At 48.8% G+C, this 19,801-nt stretch overlaps 2 protein-coding genes across 2 annotated transcripts; one reads left to right on the plus strand and one right to left on the minus strand.

Moving 5' to 3' along the window:
* Nucleotides 1–11,912: 11,912 nt before the first annotated feature.
* On the plus strand, nucleotides 11,913–17,350 carry LOC138681735 (uncharacterized). Its single transcript, XM_069769529.1, has 2 exons — nucleotides 11,913–12,309; nucleotides 15,840–17,350. Exon 2 carries the CDS (start codon nucleotides 15,846–15,848, stop codon nucleotides 17,103–17,105), a length of 1,260 nt encoding a protein of 419 aa, XP_069625630.1. The 5' UTR covers nucleotides 11,913–12,309; nucleotides 15,840–15,845; the 3' UTR covers nucleotides 17,106–17,350.
* Nucleotides 17,351–17,899: 549 nt separating this feature from the next.
* Nucleotides 17,900–19,597, minus strand: LOC138681736 (uncharacterized). The gene is made up of 2 exons (XM_069769530.1): nucleotides 19,021–19,597; nucleotides 17,900–18,581 (listed from the first exon to the last, which is right to left on the minus strand). The coding sequence occupies exons 1-2, from the start codon at nucleotides 19,429–19,431 to the stop codon at nucleotides 18,051–18,053; spliced, it is 942 nt and encodes a 313-aa protein (XP_069625631.1). The 5' UTR covers nucleotides 19,432–19,597; the 3' UTR covers nucleotides 17,900–18,050.
* Between the last annotated feature and the right edge of the window lie 204 nt (nucleotides 19,598–19,801).

The following is a 19,801-nucleotide window of genomic DNA, read 5'->3' on the forward strand; positions in this document are numbered from 1 at the left end:
TGAGGGGGGGGTTAAAGGTAACCTTTGAAATTGGTTCAACTAGGCTTCGGCCTACACTCTGCTCCTCTACTCCTCCTGCTGACCCTGGGTTCAAACACCGCTAGTTTTTGCCCGGACATGCAATCTGCACAGAGAAAAACACCAATCAATGTGTCAGTGGGGTTCAGCAACGCCAGCTGTTCCCCTGCTGTGTAGCTTGCAACGTGACCTGCAAACGCCACGCAGGCACATGAACTGAAATTGAAGGGAGCCTGCCCCCCACCCCCAGGTGTTTCTATGTATAACAGCCACCTTGTACAGCAGTACTGCTGCATTTGTACAAGGTGGCTGATGTTTTCTCCTTGCCCACGTGGAACTCAACACGTACAAAATGTGTCTCATTAGAGACCAATGCTAATGTCCCTGAGGTGTGACTTTCCTTTTTAATGACACGCAGCACCCCCATTGTTAGCGCTGCCCGTCTTCTGACATCATTGGTTGGCTGCCTGTGCCTGTGCGTCCGCCCTGCCCGACACAACGCCCCTCGTTGTCTCATATTTTGGATGCGAGGGTGTTATTGATGGGCATGTGCAGTGCATATGTTCGCCTGTTTTAAGTCACCTCCTTCCGCCTTCTTCAGACTGGGTGTCCTCATGGCCGCGGCAGGCGATAAGGGATCAGATGAGGCCGCCCAGTCTGAAGCAGGTGTAAGGACATGTGTGAGCGTCAAAAATATTTACTGCACAAGGCCACGAATCCCAGCCACGCAGTGTGATTTTTTGAAAACACACTGTGGGTCTGGGATTCATGTCCACCGCTAACCGCAACGGCCAACATGAAATGAGGTCATAAGACAGGAAGCGCTCACAGCGCATGGCCAAAGGATCACAAGAGCGCAGACTCCTGTACAGCAACTAACAACGCTCAGGAAGCTGCGCCCATGCAAAAAGGTGTTGTTTTCGACACCTGTGCTGCTTTTCTTTAAAAAGACAAGTCACGCCTCCACTACTGTTTAACAGTATAATGGGCTAAATAGTGTACGTGTTGCATTCAGCTTGTGCAAGTAGACAAATTAATAGAGCAACCTTTTACTTGTGCAGCATTAATGCTGCAGAAGGAGTGGCTCTTGTACTTTGTAACACCTGAGGGGGGGTTAAAGGTAACCTTTGAAATTGGTTCAACTAGGCTTCGGCCTACACTCTGCTCCTCTACTCCTCCTGCTGACCCTGGGCTCAAACACCGCCAGTTTCTGCCCGGACATGCTAGCTGCACAGAGAGAAACACCAGCCAATGTGTTAGTGGGGTTCAGCACCACCAGCTGTTCCCCTGCTGTGTAGTCGGCATCATGTCCAGCACAAGCCACGCTGGCACAACTGACCAAAAGCTGCCACCAGTGCAGGCTTCGGCCTACACTTTGCTCCTCTCCTCCTCCTGCTGACCCTGGGCTCAAACAACGCCAGTTTCTGCCCGGACATGCTAGCTGCACAGAGAAAAACACCAGCCAATGTGTTAGTGGGGTTCAGCACCGCCAGCTGTTCCCCTGCTGTGTAGCTGGCAACGTGTCCTGCAAACGCCACGCAGGCACATGAACTGAAATTGAAGGGAGCCTGCCCCCCACCCCCCCAGGTGTTTCTATGTATAACAGCCACCTTGTACAGCAGTACTGCTGTATTTGTACAAGGTGGCTGACTTTTTCTCCTTGCACACGTGGAACTCAACAAGTACAAAATGTGTCTCATTACAGACCATTACAATGTCCCTGAGGTGTGACTTTCCTTTTTAATGACACGCAGCACCCCCATTGTTAGCGCTGCCCGTCTCCTGACATCATTGGTTGGCTGGCTGTGCCTGTGCATCCCCCCTGCCCGACACAACGCCCCCCGTTGTCTCATATATTTTGACTGCGAGGGTGTGATTGATGGGCACGAGCAGTGCATATGTTCCCCTGTCTTCACTCCCCTCCTTCCGCCTTCTTCTGACTGTGCGGCCTCATGGCCGCGGCATGAGATAAGGGATCAGCTGAGGCCGCCCAGTCTGAAGCAGGTGTAAGGACATGTAAATTTGTACACCTGTGCTGCGTCACCTTAAAAAGACTAGTAGTCACGCCTCCACTACTGTTTGACAGTATAATGGGCTAAATAGTGTACGTGTTTAATTCAGCGTGTGCAAGGAGCAAAATTAAATAGAGCAACCTTTGACTTGTGCATCATTAATGCTGTTCAAGGTGTGGCTCTTGTACCTTGCAACACCTGAGGGGGGGGTTAAAGGTAACCTTTGAAATTGGTTCAACTAGGCTTCGGCCTACACTCTGCTCCTCTACTCCTCCTGCTGACCCTGGGCTCAAACACCGCTAGTTTTTGCCCGGAAATGCTAGCTGCACAGAGAAAAACACCAGCCAATGTGTTAGTGGGGTTCAGCACCGCCAGCTGTTCCCCCGCTGTGTAGCCGGCATCGTGTCCAGCACAAGCCACGCTGGCACAACCGACCAAAAGCTGCCACCAGTGCAGGCTTCGGCCTACACTTTGCTCCTCTCCTCCTCCTCCTGCTGACCCTGGGCTCTAACACCGCTAGTTTTTGCCCGGACATGCAATCTGCACAGAGAAAAACACCAGTCAATGTGTCAGTGGGGTTCAGCAACGCCAGCTGTTCCCCTGCTGTGTAGCTTGCAACGTGACCTGCAAACGCCACGCAGGCACATGAACTGAAATTGAAGGGAGCCTGCCCCCCACCCCCAGGTGTTTCTATGTATAACAGCCACCTTGTACAGCAGTACTGCTGCATTTGTACAAGGTGGCTGATGTTTTCTCCTTGCCCACGTGGAACTCAACACGTACAAAATGTGTCTCATTAGAGACCAATGCTAATGTCCCTGAGGTGTGACTTTCCTTTTTAATGACACGCAGCACCCCCATTGTTAGCGCTGCCCGTCTTCTGACATCATTGGTTGGCTGCCTGTGCCTGTGCGTCCGCCCTGCCCGACACAACGCCCCTCGTTGTCTCATATTTTGGATGCGAGGGTGTTATTGATGGGCATGTGCAGTGCATATGTTCGCCTGTTTTAAGTCACCTCCTTCCGCCTTCTTCAGACTGGGTGTCCTCATGGCCGCGGCAGGCGATAAGGGATCAGATGAGGCCGCCCAGTCTGAAGCAGGTGTAAGGACATGTGTGAGCGTCAAAAATATTTACTGCACAAGGCCACGAATCCCAGCCACGCAGTGTGATTTTTTGAAAACACACTGTGGGTCTGGGATTCATGTCCACCGCTAACCGCAACGGCCAACATGAAATGAGGTCATAAGACAGGAAGCGCTCACAGCGCATGGCCAAAGGATCACAAGAGCGCAGACTCCTGTACAGCAACTAACAACGCTCAGGAAGCTGCGCCCATGCAAAAAGGTGTTGTTTTCGACACCTGTGCTGCTTTTCTTTAAAAAGACAAGTCACGCCTCCACTACTGTTTAACAGTATAATGGGCTAAATAGTGTACGTGTTGCATTCAGCTTGTGCAAGTAGACAAATTAATAGAGCAACCTTTTACTTGTGCAGCATTAATGCTGCAGAAGGAGTGGCTCTTGTACTTTGTAACACCTGAGGGGGGGTTAAAGGTAACCTTTGAAATTGGTTCAACTAGGCTTCGGCCTACACTCTGCTCCTCTCCTCCTCCTGCTGACCCTGGGCTCTAACAATGCTAGTTTTTGCCCGGAAATGCTAGCTGCACAGAGAAAAACACCAGCCAATGTGTTAGTGGGGTTCAGCCCCGCCAGCTGTTCCCCCGCTGTGTAGCCGGCATCGTGTCCAGCACAAGCCACGCTGGCACAACCGACCAAAAGCTGCCACCAGTGCAGGCTTCGGCCTACATTTTGCTCCTCTCCTCCTCCTCCTGCTGCCTCTGGGCTCAAACACCGCTAGTTTTTGCCCGGAAATGCTAGCTGCACAGAGAAAAACACCAGCCAATGTGTTAGTGGGGTTCAGCACCGCCAGCTGTTCCCCCGCTGTGTAGCCGGCATCGTGTTTAGCACAAGCCACGCTGGCACAACCGACCAAAAGCTGCCACCAGTGCAGGCTTCGGCCTACACTTTGCTCCTCTCCTCCTCCTGCTGACCCTGGGCTCAAACACCGCCAGTTTTTGCCCGGACATGCGATCTGCACAGAGAAAAACACCAGCCAATGTGTTAGTGGGGTTCAGCAACGCCAGCTGTTCCCCTGCTGTGCAGCTTGCAACGTGACCTGCAAACGCCACGCAGGCACATGAACTGAAATTGAAGGGAGCCTGGCCCCCACCCCCAGGTGTTTCTATGTATAACAGCCACCTTGTACAGCAGTACTGCTGCATTTGTACAAGGTGGCTGATGTTTTCTCCTTGCCCACGTGGAACTCAACACGTACAAAATGTGTCTCTTTGAGACCATTCCACTGTCCCTGAGGTGTGACTTTCCTTTCTAATGATACGCAGCACCCCCCTTGGTAGCGCTTCCCGTCTTCTGACATCATTGGTTGGCTACTTTCGCCTGTTCGTCCGCCCTGCCTGAATAAAATGCTCCTCGTTGTCTTAATTATTTTGACTGCGAGGGTGTGATTGATGGGCACGAGCAGTGCATATCTTCGCCTGTCTTAACTCATCTCCTTCCACCTTCTTCAGACTGTGCAGCCTCATGGCCGCGGCATGCGAGAAGGGATCAGCAGAGGCCGCCCAGTCTGAAGCAGGTGTAAGGACGTGTGTGAGCGGCCAAAATATTTACTGCTCAAGGCCACGAATCCCAGCACCGCAGTGTGGCTTTATGAAAAGACACTGTGGGTCTGGGATTTATGGCCATCGTTAACCGCACCGGCCAACATGAAATGATGTCATAAGATGGGCAGCGCTAACAGGGCATTGCCAAGGGATAACACAAGAGCGCAGACTCCTGTACAGCAAATAACAACGCTCAGGAAGCTGCGCCAAGCACCAAGGCGTTATTTTGGACACCTGTGCTGCGTCTCATCAAAAAACCAAGTCACGCATCCACTACAGTTTGACTGTAGAATGGGGTAAATTGTGTATGTCTTTCATTCAGCGTGTGCAAGTAGACAAATTAATAGAGCAACCTTTCACTTGTGCAGCATTAATACTGCACAAGGTGTGTCTCTTGTACTTTGTAACACCTGAGGGGGGGGTTAAAGGTTTCCTTTGAAATTGGTTCAACTAGGCTTCGGCCTACACTCTGCTCCTCTCCTCCTCCTCCTGCTTCAACACGGGCTCTAACATCGCTAGTTTTTGCCCACAAGTGCTAGCTGCACAGAGAAAAACACACGCCATTGTGTTAGTGGGGTTCAGCAACGCCAGCTGTTCCCCCAGTGTGTAGCCGGCAAAGTGTCCTGCAAACGCAACGCAGACACAAAGCTGCCTCCAGTGCAGGCTTCGGCCTACACTCATCTCCCCCTGCTTACCCTTTGCTCCAACACCGCTAGTTGGGGCTCTAGGAAGACAATCTTTAATAGGCAAGGCAACGCATCTGGGTTCCAGCACCGCCAGCTGGTTCTCGGCAGTGTTCTTGTCACAGGTACTCCCTCGTGCCAAGCCTGGTTTCAGCACCGTCAGCTGTTTCGGGGTTGTGTCAACTTCACTGAGACGCCTATGCTTGCCCCGTCGTGGTGCGGTCGAGTTAGCCAACTCCAGGGTGCCTCCAGTTTAGGAGCTTCCTATGTGGGCTGCGTGAACTGGTAGTCAAGGCTGGTTCTGTAGTGCCAGTAGGCCCAGCTCCCCCTGTAGGACTGTTGGGGTTCGGTAACTGCGGCTGCCTCGCGGCCTAGCTGTTCTCTCCTCTCCTGTGGACCTTCGGGTCCACCACCTGGTTCCAGCACCGTCAGCTGGTTCCGGGCCGAGCCTTTGGCTTAGGTGCCTCCTCCTGGGTATCCGAGTTCCGCCAACGCCAGGCGGTCCTTGGTAGTGCTTTTAAGCGCGGGCACCTACAGCTTAGTAACCGGGTTCCAGCACCGTCAGCTGGTCCTCGGTCGTGCCATTGGCTCTTGCACACTGGGGCAACGCATCCGGGTTCCAGCACCGCCAGCTGGTTCTCGGCAGTGTTCTTGTCACAGGTACTCCCTCGTGCCAAGCCTGGTTTCAGCACCGTCAGCTGTTTCGGGGTTGTGTCAACTTCACTGAGACGCCTATGCTTGCCCCGTCGTGGTGCGGTCGAGTTAGCCAACTCCAGGGTGCCTCCAGTTTAGGAGCTTCCTATGTGGGCTGCGTGAACTGGTAGTCAAGGCTGGTTCTGTAGTGCCAGTAGGCCCAGCTCCCCCTGTAGGACTGTTGGGGTTCGGTAACTGCGGCTGCCTCGCGGCCTAGCTGTTCTCTCCTCTCCTGTGGACCTTCGGGTCCACCACCTGGTTCCAGCACCGTCAGCTGGTTCCGGGCCGAGCCTTTGGCTTAGGTGCCTCCTCCTGGGTATCCGAGTTCCGCCAACGCCAGGCGGTCCTTGGTAGTGCTTTTAAGCGCGGGCACCTACAGCTTAGTAACCGGGTTCCAGCACCGTCAGCTGGTCCTCGGTCGTGCCATTGGCTCTTGCACACTGGGGCAACGTATCCGGGTTCCAGCACCGCCAGCTGGTTCTCGGCAGTGTTCTTGTCACAGGTACTCCCTCGTGCCAAGCCTGGTTTCAGCACCGTCAGCTGTTTCCGGGTTGTGTCAACTTCACTGAGACGCCTATGCTTGCCCCGTCGTGGTGCGGTCGAGTTAGCCAACTCCAGGGTGCCTCCAGTTTAGGAGCTTCCTATGTGGGCTGCGTGAACTGGTAGTCAAGGCTGGTTCTGTAGTGCCAGTAGGCCCAGCTCCCCCTGTAGGACTGTTGGGGTTCGGTAACTGCGGCTGCCTCGCGGCCTAGCTGTTCTCTCCTCTCCTGTGGACCTTCGGGTCCACCACCTGGTTCCAGCACCGTCAGCTGGTTCCGGGCCGAGCCTTTGGCTTAGGTGCCTCCTCCTGGGTATCCGAGTTCCGCCAACGCCAGGCGGTCCTTGGTAGTGCTTTTAAGCGCGGGCACCTACAGCTTAGTAACCGGGTTCCAGCACCGTCAGCTGGTCCTCGGTCGTGCCATTGGCTCTTGCACACTGGGGCAACGCATCCGGGTTCCAGCACCGCCAGCTGGTTCTCGGCAGTGTTCTTGTCACAGGTACTCCCTCGTGCCAAGCCTGGTTTCAGCACCGTCAGCTGTTTCGGGGTTGTGTCAACTTCACTGAGACGCCTATGCTTGCCCCGTCGTGGTGCGGTCGAGTTAGCCAACTCCAGGGTGCCTCCAGTTTAGGAGCTTCCTATGTGGGCTGCGTGAACTGGTAGTCAAGGCTGGTTCTGTAGTGCCAGTAGGCCCAGCTCCCCCTGTAGGACTGTTGGGGTTCGGTAACTGCGGCTGCCTCGCGGCCTAGCTGTTCTTTCCTCTCCTGTGGACCTTCGGGTTCACCACCTGGTTCCAGCACCGTCAGCTGGTTCCGGGCCGAGCCTTTGGCTTAGGTGCCTCCTCCTGGGTATCCCAGTTCCGCCAACGCCAGGCGGTCCTTGGTAGTGCTTTTAAGCGCGGGCACCTACAGCTTAGTAACCGGGTTCCAGCACCGTCAGCTGGTCCTCGGTCGTGCCATTGGCTCTTGCACACTGGGGCAACGCATCCGGGTTCCAGCACCGCCAGCTGGTTCTCGGCAGTGTTCTTGTCACAGGTACTCCCTCGTGCCAAGCCTGGTTTCAGCACCGTCAGCTGTTTCCGGGTTGTGTCAACTTCACTGAGACGCCTATGCTTGCCCCGTCGTGGTGCGGTCGAGTTAGCCAACTCCAGGGTGCCTCCAGTTTAGGAGCTTCCTATGTGGGCTGCGTGAACTGGTAGTCAAGGCTGGTTCTGTAGTGCCAGTAGGCCCAGCTCCCCCTGTAGGACTGTTGGGGTTCGGTAACTGCGGCTGCCTCGCGGCCTAGCTGTTCTCTCCTCTCCTGTGGACCTTCGGGTCCACCACCTGGTTCCAGCACCGTCAGCTGGTTCCGGGCCGAGCCTTTGGCTTAGGTGCCTCCTCCTGGGTATCCGAGTTCCGCCAACGCCAGGCGGTCCTTGGTAGTGCTTTTAAGCGCGGGCACCTACAGCTTAGTAACCGGGTTCCAGCACCGTCAGCTGGTCCTCGGTCGTGCCATTGGCTCTTGCACACTGGGGCAACGCATCCGGGTTCCAGCACCGCCAGCTGGTTCTCGGCAGTGTTCTTGTCACAGGTACTCCCTCGTGCCAAGCCTGGTTTCAGCACCGTCAGCTGTTTCCGGGTTGTGTCAACTTCACTGAGACGCCTATGCTTGCCCCGTCGTGGTGCGGTCGAGTTAGCCAACTCCAGGGTGCCTCCAGTTTAGGAGCTTCCTATGTGGGCTGCGTGAACTGGTAGTCAAGGCTGGTTCTGTAGTGCCAGTAGGCCCAGCTCCCCCTGTAGGACTGTTGGGGTTCGGTAACTGTGGCTGCCTCGCGGCCTAGCTGTTCTCTCCTCTCCTGTGGGCCTTCGGGTCCACCACCTGGTTCCAGCACCGTCAGCTGGTTCTAGGCAGTGTCTTTTGCTCTTGTACCTTCTGCTCCCCATCCTGATTCCAGTAACGTCAGCTGGTTCCGGGCAGAGCCTTTGGCTTAGGTGCCTCCTTCTGGGTATCCAAGTTCCACCAACGTCAGGTGGTCCTTGGTAGTGCTTTCAGGCACGGGTACCTCCTGCTTAGTAACCGGGTTCCAGTAACGTCAGCTGGTCCTCGGTAGTTCCATTGGCTCTTGGACCTTCGGCTACCCATCCGGGTTCCAGTACCGTCAGCTGGTTCTCGGCAGTGTCTTTTGCTCTTGTACCTTCTGCTCCCCATCCTGGTTCCAGTAACGTCAGCTGGTTCCGGGCAGAGCCTTTGGCTTAGGTGCCTCCTTCTGGGTATCCGAGTTCCGCCAACGTCAGGCGGTCCTTGGTAGTGCTTTTTAGCACGGGTACCTCCTGCTTAGTAACCGGGTTCCAGTAACATCAGCTGGTCCTCGGTAGTTCCATAGGCTCTTGAACCTTCGGGTAGCCATCCGAGTTCCAGTTCCATCAGCTGGTTCTTGGCATTTTCTCAGCCTTCTTGTACCTTCTGCTACATTTCCAAGTTGAAGACCCTAAAGTCGACGACCCGGAAGACCACCCCGATGACGACGACGACGACGACCCGGAAGACCACCCCGATGATGACGACGACGACGGCGGAGACGACGACGGAGACGACGACGGCGGAGACGACGACGGCGGAGATGACGACACTGAAGACGACGACCCTGGAGACGACGACATGGAAGACCGAGAAGCAGAAGAACAAGAGGCTGCAGAACAAAGAGCAGAAGAACATTAAGCATAACACTTAATATCAGAGCAAAAGATATTATCTAAATTATATGCAGAAGAAGACTAAGCAGTGTATGGGGGTGAGTCCGTTCCTCCTCGTGGTGCCCCTGGATAAAGCCTGATGCTGCAGGCCAAACTGAACGCGGACAAATGTAACTTTTGTGACTGGCAGAACGGAAGGTGTAATCTTCCAACTTTTATAGATAACAACTACGGGAATGCCTGTCACAAATGAGAATATGATGAAGAAGTAGAATAGGAAGAATAATCACAGTGGAATAAAAAGAATATGTAGAATAGGAAGAATAATAATAGTTGAAGAAAATGAATATGAAGAATGTAATAAAAAAAAAATAGGTAGAAGATGAAGAAGAAGATGAATAAGGTGAAGAAGTTGATGTCAAAGATGCTGATGATGATGAAGATGAAAGTGTGGGAAAAGGAAAAAAAAGAAGGGGAAGGTCGTGGAATAGTGAAACATCAATATATGACAAAATAAAAAAAAATTTACATAGTCAATATCTTTTTCAATCCGAACGTCTTTAAAAAAAAAAAAAATCATGCTATTCTATTTGATTGGACTAATCCTCATTGCCTTTAATGTCTCCGCCACCTCCCCCATACATCCTACATTATTCTTAGTTGTTTTCCTTCATGTAGAATGAACCTACAAGGAAAGAAAGGGTTTATTTTAATTCCGATATTTTGGTCCCATTGACTTGCATTGGGATCGTGTATCGGTATCGGCGATATCCGATATTTTTTGAATATCGGCCGATCCAAACCGATACCGATACTTTCCGATATCGGAAGGTATCGCTCAACACTAGTCACGAGAAAACAGTCTCAGAATCACCAGGATCCGTTGAAGCGTTTTATGACCTCATAAAATGACAGTGGTCAGAATTGAAAAAAATGGCCTGGTCAGGAATTTGAAAACAGGCTTCGGGGTGAAGGGGTTAAGTGGTGAAAAGAAAATCCTAGATTTGCATAAATAAAAAGGCTCTAGTTTTGGAGACTCATAAAGTGTTCATTTTTTGTAATCTGGGGCTGGGAGAGGGCTTATTTTTTGCAAGCCGAGCTGACGTTTTTATTTATACCATTTTTGTGTAGATGCAATGTTTTAGTTGCCTGTTATTTTGATTTTTCTCTTTACGCCATTTACCAATTGGATTAATTATTCTGATATTTTGATAGCTCAGGTGAAAGCAGTGATACCACAGGTGTGTATTTTTTAACTGTTTTACTTTTAATGAGATGAATGGGGGATTATTTGAACTTTTATATTTTTGAATTTAAAATTTTTTTTTTTAACTTTTTTTTACTCTTCATTCACTTCAATAGTCTCCATGGGAGACTAGACGCTGTGATCATCCGATTGTCTGAGATACACATAGCAGGGCTTCAGCTCTGCTATGTGTATCTAAAATGCTTATCTGCTATGAGCGCCGGCCATAGGGCAGCACTCATAGCTATTCGGCAATGACAACCACAAGGGTCTCTTGCAGACCCCAGGTTGTCATGACAACCCATCGGCGACCCACTGTCTTGTGACACTGGTGCCGATGCGCAGGGTTTGTGATGTGCTGCCAGTGTGAGCATGTTAAACTTCTCTGTTAGAGATTGACAGCGGCATTTAACATGTTAACAGCCGCGTTTGGATTGCGATTTCACTCATGGCTGTTGGGGGCACATGTCAGCTGATAAAATCAGCTGACATGCGCCAGAAAGCATGCGGGCTCAGTACGTACCTTTACGTCATAGGTCATGAAGAGGATGTGGCAAAATGACGCCCCCTGGGTGAAACCTCAGACGGCAGCTCTCTGCCCTATCCTGTCCCTATGCTCCACTCTACCCCTATTTGTTACTCTGGGTACATGCCATATTAATCAGCAGTAAGAAATCTTTTAAGATATAGAATGATTTAATTTTAAACTACTTTAACAGAAAAGAAACTTTATTGTATACATTATTCTTGCTTCTTGGAAATGCCTAATTACTGAATGTCTTTGTGTGCAGCTAATTTTTCACTGTCAAAATCATATTCACTCAAGAATTGAAAGATAATGGATGATGTTGTATAGAGAATCAGTAGTGCAAATTAGGTTGTTGTATCACTACAGGGAAACAGTGTGAAACAGAATGTAGATATAATGCAACCTATCAAATTTTCTTGACAGGAGTTAATTCACTTTGATCTATAGTTTACAGGAATATTGTCATGGACTACATACATATTTATCAGTCAGAAAGCAGGCTGCACTTGTTTTCTTTCAACAGATCAGGAAGAAAGAATTCATTTAAAATTATCATATTTCAGAATCCCTGGGCAATACTATTGTGGTTCCAGAATCCAAAGCTCCCACAACTGGGAGTGAAACAAACAAAACTAAAAAGAGCAACACTGAGACCACTGCTCCTGGGTAATCAATTCATTTATTTACAGGAAGAAAGCACTGGCACTGAGTAAATAAGCATCATTACTACAAATTGCTTGCGAAAAACCCATGGGACTTAAGGTACCGTCACACTAGACGATTTTACAACGAGAACGACAACGATCCGACCAAAATAAGATCGCTGGAACGTCGCTGTTTAGGTCGCTGCAGAGATGCCAAACACACCAACCTACGAACGATGCTGGAGCGATATAGTGACGTAACAGCGACTCACAGATCGTCCTCGCTAGTCGTTTGCTCAGTGTCACACAGCAAGAGTGTAACGATCTAACGATGCAGACGTAGCCAGATAGGTGTGTTTTCTGCACAGGGAGACACCCAGGATGTGACGTTACGGCGTCCCGGAATATAAACCGCAACTCTACAGCGATTGATTCATATTGTTGGAGCGCTGTGTCTTCACGGTCTTCTGCCTTTCCAGCGTCCTGTTCGGAACGATCCTTCGCCAGCTACGATCCTCTTCTCCCGTGGACGTTCTGTCTAGAACGTATTCTACTGCAGGCGTCTTCATCGTTTCTTTTCTTGCTCATCAACGGTATGAAATGTCTTTCAGTTGTTTGTTTCTTTTGTGTATAGTTATGGCTATTCAATAATGTTTATCTATGTATATGGTGTAATGATGGATAAAACACCTCCGGCAGCCATCTTGTGCATCTGGCAAGCAGACGCACAAGATGGAGGCATTACTATGCGATTTGCAAACTCAGTTGCGCTGTCTGCCAATTTTGCACACACCATATGGAAAGGTAAACTAGCTGTCTGCCAATTTTGCACACACTATATGGAAAGGTTAACTAATTCTCTTGTGTCTGCCTTGGCTGGCCCTGGCGTGCTCCGCTAGTAAATAAAACAGCACACAACTTAAAGGAACGAAATTTTTTTTTTTTTAGAAACTGAACTGTTTTTTTTTTTTTTTCAACAAAACACTAACATCTGTCAAGAAAAACAGAAAAAAAAAACATTTTTAATGCCCGCGCGCCAAAAGGTGTCGCAGCGTGCGTCCATGTTGCTGCACTTGATGCTGCAGCAGCACTACTGTGCGCTCCAAGAGCGCTACTGTCCGCTCCAGTCCCTCTTGTTTGGCCAGCAGCTCTCTCACAGTGTCCGGTTCTGTAGATAGAAGATAGAATAAAAGTCTTTTTTTTTTGTCCTGTCCCAGAGGTCTTTTTTTTATTGGTTGCATTTTATTAGTCGCTGTCAAATGTGACATCCCACCGATAACCCCTCCCACTGTCTGTATACTTACGGAGAAGGGACGCCTGTTGTCCATCACTGGAGCTGCTGACCACCCATCCCCTGTCTCGGGCCAGAGTTCCCGGAGCTAAAAGTAATCAAAATCATATCTGTTTAACAATTGAACTCGCTGTGGGGAACCGCTCGCAGTTTATCGTCACTTACGAATGCTCGCCTCTGGGGAGAATGATGCCGAGCCGGGGGAGGAAGATGGGTAGCGGAAGGGCGGAGTAGTGGACTGCGGTGGGGTTACTGCATCTGTAATGTATACAATATTTCAGCTCACCTCTTATGTCCCATATGCCGTTATAATTTTGAAATGAATGATGGATAACTTACGTGACGGTCCAGCTTGTGGGCTGCTGCTGCTGCTGCTGGAAGATGTGGGGGAGGATAGTACCCTCTGTAGCCGGCGGCGTCTCTCTACACAAAAATAAAAGAAACACCATGTTTAGACAACAAAAGTACAGAGCTGTAGACATCACAATAAAACTAGACAATATTGACAGCAAAAGTTAGGAGCCTGAAATGAATGATGGATAACTTACGTGACGGTCCAGCTTGTGGGCTGCTGCTGGCCGCTGTGGTGGAGGTCAGTGCCCTCTGGTGCCGGCGGCGTCTTTCTACACAAAAATATTAAAAAAAAAAATCGCCATGTTTAGACAACAAAAGTACAGAGCTGTAGACATCACAATAAAACTAGACAACATTGACAGCAAAAGTTAGGAGCCTGAAATGAATGATGGATAACTTACGTGACGGTCCAGCTTGTGGGCTGCTGCTGGCCGCTGTGGTGGAGGTCAGTGCCCTCTGGTGCCGGCGGCGTCTTTCTACACAAAAATATTAAAAAAAAAAATCGCCATGTTTAGACAACAAAAGTACAGAGCTGTAGACATCACAATAAAACTAGACAACATTGACAGCAAAAGTTAGGAGCCTATCGAAATTCGGCAGCATCTGTAATGTATTCTATATTTCTGCTCCCCTGTAAAGTCCCATATGCAGTTATAAAATTGAAATGAATGATGGATAACTTACGTGACGGTCCAGGCTGTGGCCTGCTGCTGGCCGCTGTGGTGGAGGCCAGTGCCCTCTGGTGCCGGCGGCGTCTTTCTACACAAAAATATAAAAAAAAGAAATCGCCATGTTTAGACAACAAAAGTACAGAGCTGTAGACATCACAATAAAACTAGACAACATTGACAGCAAAAGTTAGGAGCCTATCGAAATTCGGCAGCATCTGTAATGTATTCTATATTTCTGCTCCCCTGTAAAGTCCCATATGCAGTTATAAAATTGAAATGAATGATGGATAACTTACGTGACGGTCCAGGCTGTGGCCTGCTGCTGGCCGCTGTGGTGGAGGCCAGTGCCCTCTGGTGCCGGCGGCGTCTCTCTACACAAAAAAATTAAAAAAAAGAAATCGCCATGTTTAGACAACAAAAGTACAGAGCTGTAGAAAAAAAAAAAAAAAAAGAGGCCATTTGCGGGAAGGAGTAAAAATCAATTTTGACAAGCTAAATGTAATTACATATATAGAACATAGGAAGCACCTCACGGCAGTGCACGTCTCCTGTTTCCCCCTACTGGCAGTGCGAGCAGGGTTGCCAACCTCCACGTAATGATTTCAGGCCAATCGGGATTACAATTGCGGACATCCGTATAAATTAAATATGGGGGGTGGAGATTATGGAATTCATGACCTGACCAATTTTTACGCGACAACGCATTTTTGCGCTTGGACATTATAGAAATTTGAAAAGAAAATATTAAATTTTTGTCCTCGTAAGTCCCGGACAAGTTGGCAACCACGGGCACGAGTCTCCCATTTCCCCCCGCTCGGTACCGTGCGTCTTCCAATTCCACCATTCTGATACTTGCCTTGCTTTGCCTCCGCTCGCAAGTGTGCCAGATGGAGTGGCTGCTTATAGCGCAGGTCGGCCCACTTCTTGCGCAGTTGCAGCGCACTGCGCCGGATGCTAAACCTCCTCTCCATCATTTCTGCAATGCGGCCCAGCACTGCATTCTTGTGCAAATTTGGGTGGGCAGGCCGGCTCCTCCGTCCCTCATAGTCGAGGGCATCCATCCTGTCCACAAAAAAACGCACCTCGGCCTGCCCCAGAGGAGCACAGCGCTGTCTCGCCGCCATTTTCTAAAGATAGACGCTGTACGGCACCGCCTAACCACGCCCAGAGGAGGTCCTAGCTGCGGCGCGATCGGCATCGCTATAGCGTCTCTGATTATGCACAGCGTCGCGTTTGTGACGCCGGCTCCAGACATCCTTTTTTTTTTTTGGCGTTCCCGTTACCAAGTCACAGCGTTTATTGTCTTGCTTTCAGTTTTGTAGTAGCTTGTATCGTAATTTTGGGATGTTAATGAGGTGCGGCTGTAGTGTTAAACGCTGCTTATTACACATGTAAATATAAATTTCCATTAAATCCTATGTTCACATTTCTGTAGAACAGGGCAGCGTCTGAGATGCAACGCTGAACAGATATGTGAGCACATGCCCAACGCCGCTTTTTGTGACCCATGCATTAACTTTTCCATGGTTTTAGGGTCAGAAAAAAAACATCATGCATCGTCCTCTGTGTCCTGACGCATGATTCACAAAACGATAGGGCAACACATGTTATTTCAGGCCCCTAGGTAAAATATAGTGGCACATGCATTGCCGTGGCTGCACCGAACAAAACGCTAATGTGAACTTTGCCTTATAACAAAAAAAAAAAAAAAAAAAAAAGATGTGTGAACACTATTTAACAGTATTGGTTGTCTTGTGTCACTTTAGCAAATCATATGTAATAATTATTTTTTATTGTGCTTTTTCAGGTTGCCATGTCTCTTTCGGATGTACCTGCGATTGTAGCGGCTGCATTGCTGTTAGAAGCTCAGAACCAGCTGGAGGCTGAAGCGCGAAACAATCGTGCAAAGCGACAGCGCCGCATGTGGACCAGACAGTGGCTGCAGAAGAGGAATCAATTGTCCCACATGGGCCTAATCAGGGAACTGAAGGAGAACAACCCGCATGATTTCAAGAACTACCTGAGAATGTCCGAGGATTCATTTAATTTCCTACTTGAAGCTGTGGAACCTTATATTAGGCGGCAAAATACAAGGATGCGAGCTGCTGTCCCTGTGGATGAGAGACTGGCTGTTACGCTCCGGTTCCTGGCGACTGGAAGGTCTATGCAAGACTTGCATTACTGCGCTGCGATTTCCCGAACCCTACTCAGCGTCATAATTCCGGAGACATGTAAAGCAATTATCTCTGCTTTACACCAAAATTACATGCCTTTCCCGGAGACCCCGGATGATTGGAAAGAGATTTCAAGGGGATTTCATGAGCAATGGCAGTTCCCTAATTGCGGGGGTGCCTTGGATGGGAAACATGTCCGCATCACCCAACCACCACACTCCGGCTCCTTTTATTATAACTATAAGGGTTATTTCAGCGTAATTCTGATGGCCCTCGTTAATGCGAACTACGAATTTGTAAGTGTGTCTGTAGGGATTAACGGGAGATTATCTGATGGCGGAGTTTTGGAGCTAACCGATTTTGGGGACCGCTTGAAAGAAAACAAACTGGCCTTGCCTCCCAACAGTGACACTACTGAAAACATGAACTTTGTGTTTGTCGGAGATGAGGCGTTCCCACTGCATCCCAACCTTTTGAAGCCATTCTCCCAGAAAACTCTGACACCTGAGCGGCGCATATTTAATTACCGGCTTTCGAGAGCTAGACGCGTTGTGGAGAATGCGTTTGGAATCATGGCAAACCGATTTCGTGTTTTCCACACTGCAATGAACATGAAACTATCGTCTATAGACTCTGTGGTTCTTGCTTGTTGCGTCCTCCACAACTTTTTGCGCCGCCGTGATGCCACTGCATACAGCCCTCCACAGTATGTAGACTCTGTTGACCCTGCAAACGGGGATATAACCCAGGGAGAATGGCGTCTAGATGAGCACAGGGTTTCTGGCCTGGAAAGTCTGGGATCCGGAAGCAACAATGATGACGCGACAAATTGCAGGGAAAAATACTGTGACTTTTTCAATGGTCCAGGGGCTGTCTCATGGCAGCACCAACAATTGTAGCGCAACTGTCGGCATATCTTTTACCATTTATTATGGATTACATTTGTTTTTGTTCATCCGCTCTCGTGTACCATTCTTTTTAGAACCCAACCAATTTCTTTGTCAAGTAACAATGTCAACATAACGATATATTGATTTATGTACATTGTCTTGTTCTTTTTATTCCATTCCAATTAAAATATTGAACTATGAAAATACTCTACTTCTGTATCAAACATATGAACCATGGGAATCAACAACCTCTTCTGCCCTAGCGCTTTCATGATGTGTGTGTGTGTGTGTGTATGTGTGTGTATATATATATATATATATATATATATACATACATATATATATATATATACAAAATAGGAAAAAGAAGGCAGCACTCCCAAAGTTTCATGTGAAAAAAAAAATGGAGATTTAATCGACCCACATCACTGCGCGACGTTTCAGCTCACTGAACCTTTTTCAAGGCTCGAAAAAGGCTCAGGGAGCCGAAACGTCGAGCAGTGATGTGGGTCGATGAAATCTCCATATTTTTTTCACATGAAACTTTGGGAGTGCTGCCTTCTTTTTCCTATTTTGTATATATGTTGGATAAATGCTTGGACCATTGTATCCAGGGGGCTAGGCACCCGCTATTGGTGAGCATTGTGCTGTTCTATATATATATATATATATATATATATATATATATATCCCGATTATAATGCATTTGGTATTGTACAGTATGCATGTCCACTTTGCATATTGCCCACCCACATAGTATTTTGCCCATCCAGAGAGCCACGTAGTATGGAGACAAATTTGAAAAATATATATATTTTATTTGTTTTCACATGACATTTTCATGTGGCACAAGGATTAATTACCGGGCGTCAGGCCAATGACTGCAGGGCAGTAGGCAGAGTGGATTATGGACGTTATAAAACTGAAGTCTATAGTGTTTTCAAGACAAGATCCCTACAAATTTTGATAGTAGGTGCCCATCTCGCTGTACCGGTCCGTGGACGTAGGAGGTCCTTGTGAAAAGTCTGCAAAAGAAGGAGGTGCAGGTGGTGTCCAGAACTGAGAATGATGTGGGCCTGGTCTGCGGACAGGAGTGCTGTGCATGGGCTCCTGTGGTGGTCCCAAATAAAACTGGCTACTGGGCTGACGCTCAGTGATGTTCAACATAGATGTGTCGCTCAGTTTTCCAGCGGCTGCCGCGTTCAGAACGTCAAACATCAATCGCTCCGCGTGAGATCGTTGGGTAACGTCCAATTTTTTTAACCGTTCCTCAACCAAGGTTGGGAATGCGGAGAGCTGGGTTGCCGCATGCTTGGACAAGATGTTGTTAGCCATTGCCAGGAGATCCACAGGTGTCCCCGCTGTCGACTTTCTTTTGCGAGATGGCCGCTGTGGACGTCTCTGATCCTCGAGACACGGGCTTCTGGAGGACTGATGGGACTGGACATCGTTCCCTTCTGGTCTTTCCCGCTGTTGAAGAGGCACCTGCGATTCAAGCAAAAAGAAAAAAAAAATAAAAGTCAATAACATACAAACAACTCAGCCTAGAGCCCCACCTCTCCAACACCTCTATTCCTGTTCATGGGAAGCTATGAGGAACTAGGTAGCAAACCACAGGGGTTACAGAGCTTTCAGAGCTGGGCTGAACTACATTGGGCAGCAATACTGTACGTACAAATGTGCGGAAGACACAATATGTTAATGTATTTATCTTTATGTTATAGACTTTGGAAATTATTAAAAATGCATTTAAAGGAGGGGGGAGTACTGTTTGGACATACTTCTCAGAACAGGAAGTGACAACTGTTATTAACAGGGGGATTAAACATGAAAAATGTGAATCATTATTATTGGAAACCATGCAGTCTCATAAACCTACAAGACACACGGCATGCTACTAGAAGGGAAGCTAGGGGGTACTTACATGCTCGTCCGGAGACTCGGGCAGGTTCTCTTCAGGCGATGGTGCACATATGCTTGTGACAGTCTGGCACGGACGAGGAATTTCCTGGTCCCGAGTGAACGCCAGCAGGTCATAGTACCACAACTTGGGCACATAGACGTCGTCAGTTCCGGCCCCAGACTTCAGCGACTTTTCCACCTTGTTCAACTCTTTTTTGTAGACTGTGCGGAGAGCCTGGATTTTTTTACGCACAATGTGTTCATCCACCGTCTCAGTGGGATGATGCTCCTTGTAGATGGCCACCAGCTTCTCATACGCATCTTTCTTTTTGTAGCGGTTGCTGTAATCCGCCGACTTTATCTTCCACAAGCAGGGCAGGGAGCGGTACATCTCTATGAGTGCCCGAACACAGTCTTGTTCATTGGCAGACATCTAAAAAAAGAATAAAAACATGAAGCAACATCAAGCAAGAAAGTTGTGGCCCCTGTGCCTTTCCTAATGTGAGCAGCCTTCTCTTGTATGGGATGGGCCGTGCGCTCTTTCCTTTTGGTAGCCACCATTTTAGGGATGGAATGGTTCGTATGCTTTTTTTATATTATTAATACCAATTTTGGGGCTTGAAAATGGCAGATTAAAAAAAAAAAAAAAATTACCATGAAAGATTTAATAAGAACGCTGATGAGTTCAAAATCTCCAACCAGGTCGCTCACAAGAAGCTAGAGAACGATGTAAAGGTCTCGATTTACAACCACGACGCTCACGAGATGTTAAATCAATACGGATCAGAATTCCAGATTTCTAA

Source organism: Ranitomeya imitator, chromosome 5 (assembly GCF_032444005.1).
Source record: "Ranitomeya imitator isolate aRanImi1 chromosome 5, aRanImi1.pri, whole genome shotgun sequence".
NCBI classification, from domain to species: domain Eukaryota; kingdom Metazoa; phylum Chordata; class Amphibia; order Anura; family Dendrobatidae; genus Ranitomeya; species Ranitomeya imitator.

What these genes read in the sequence shown, in the direction of transcription:
- LOC138681735 (XM_069769529.1), top strand. Translation starts at nt 15,846, where the DNA reads ATGTCTCTTTCGGATGTACCTGCGATTGTAGCGGCTGCATTGCTGTTA.
- LOC138681736 (XM_069769530.1), bottom strand. Translation starts at nt 19,431, where the DNA reads ATGTCTGCCAATGAACAAGACTGTGTTCGGGCACTCATAGAGATGTAC. An exon ending in CCGAGTCTCCGGACGAGCAT is followed by an intron (nt 18,582 to 19,020) that starts GTAAGTACCCCC and finishes CTTGAATCGCAG; the next exon opens with GTGCCTCTTCAACAGCGGGA.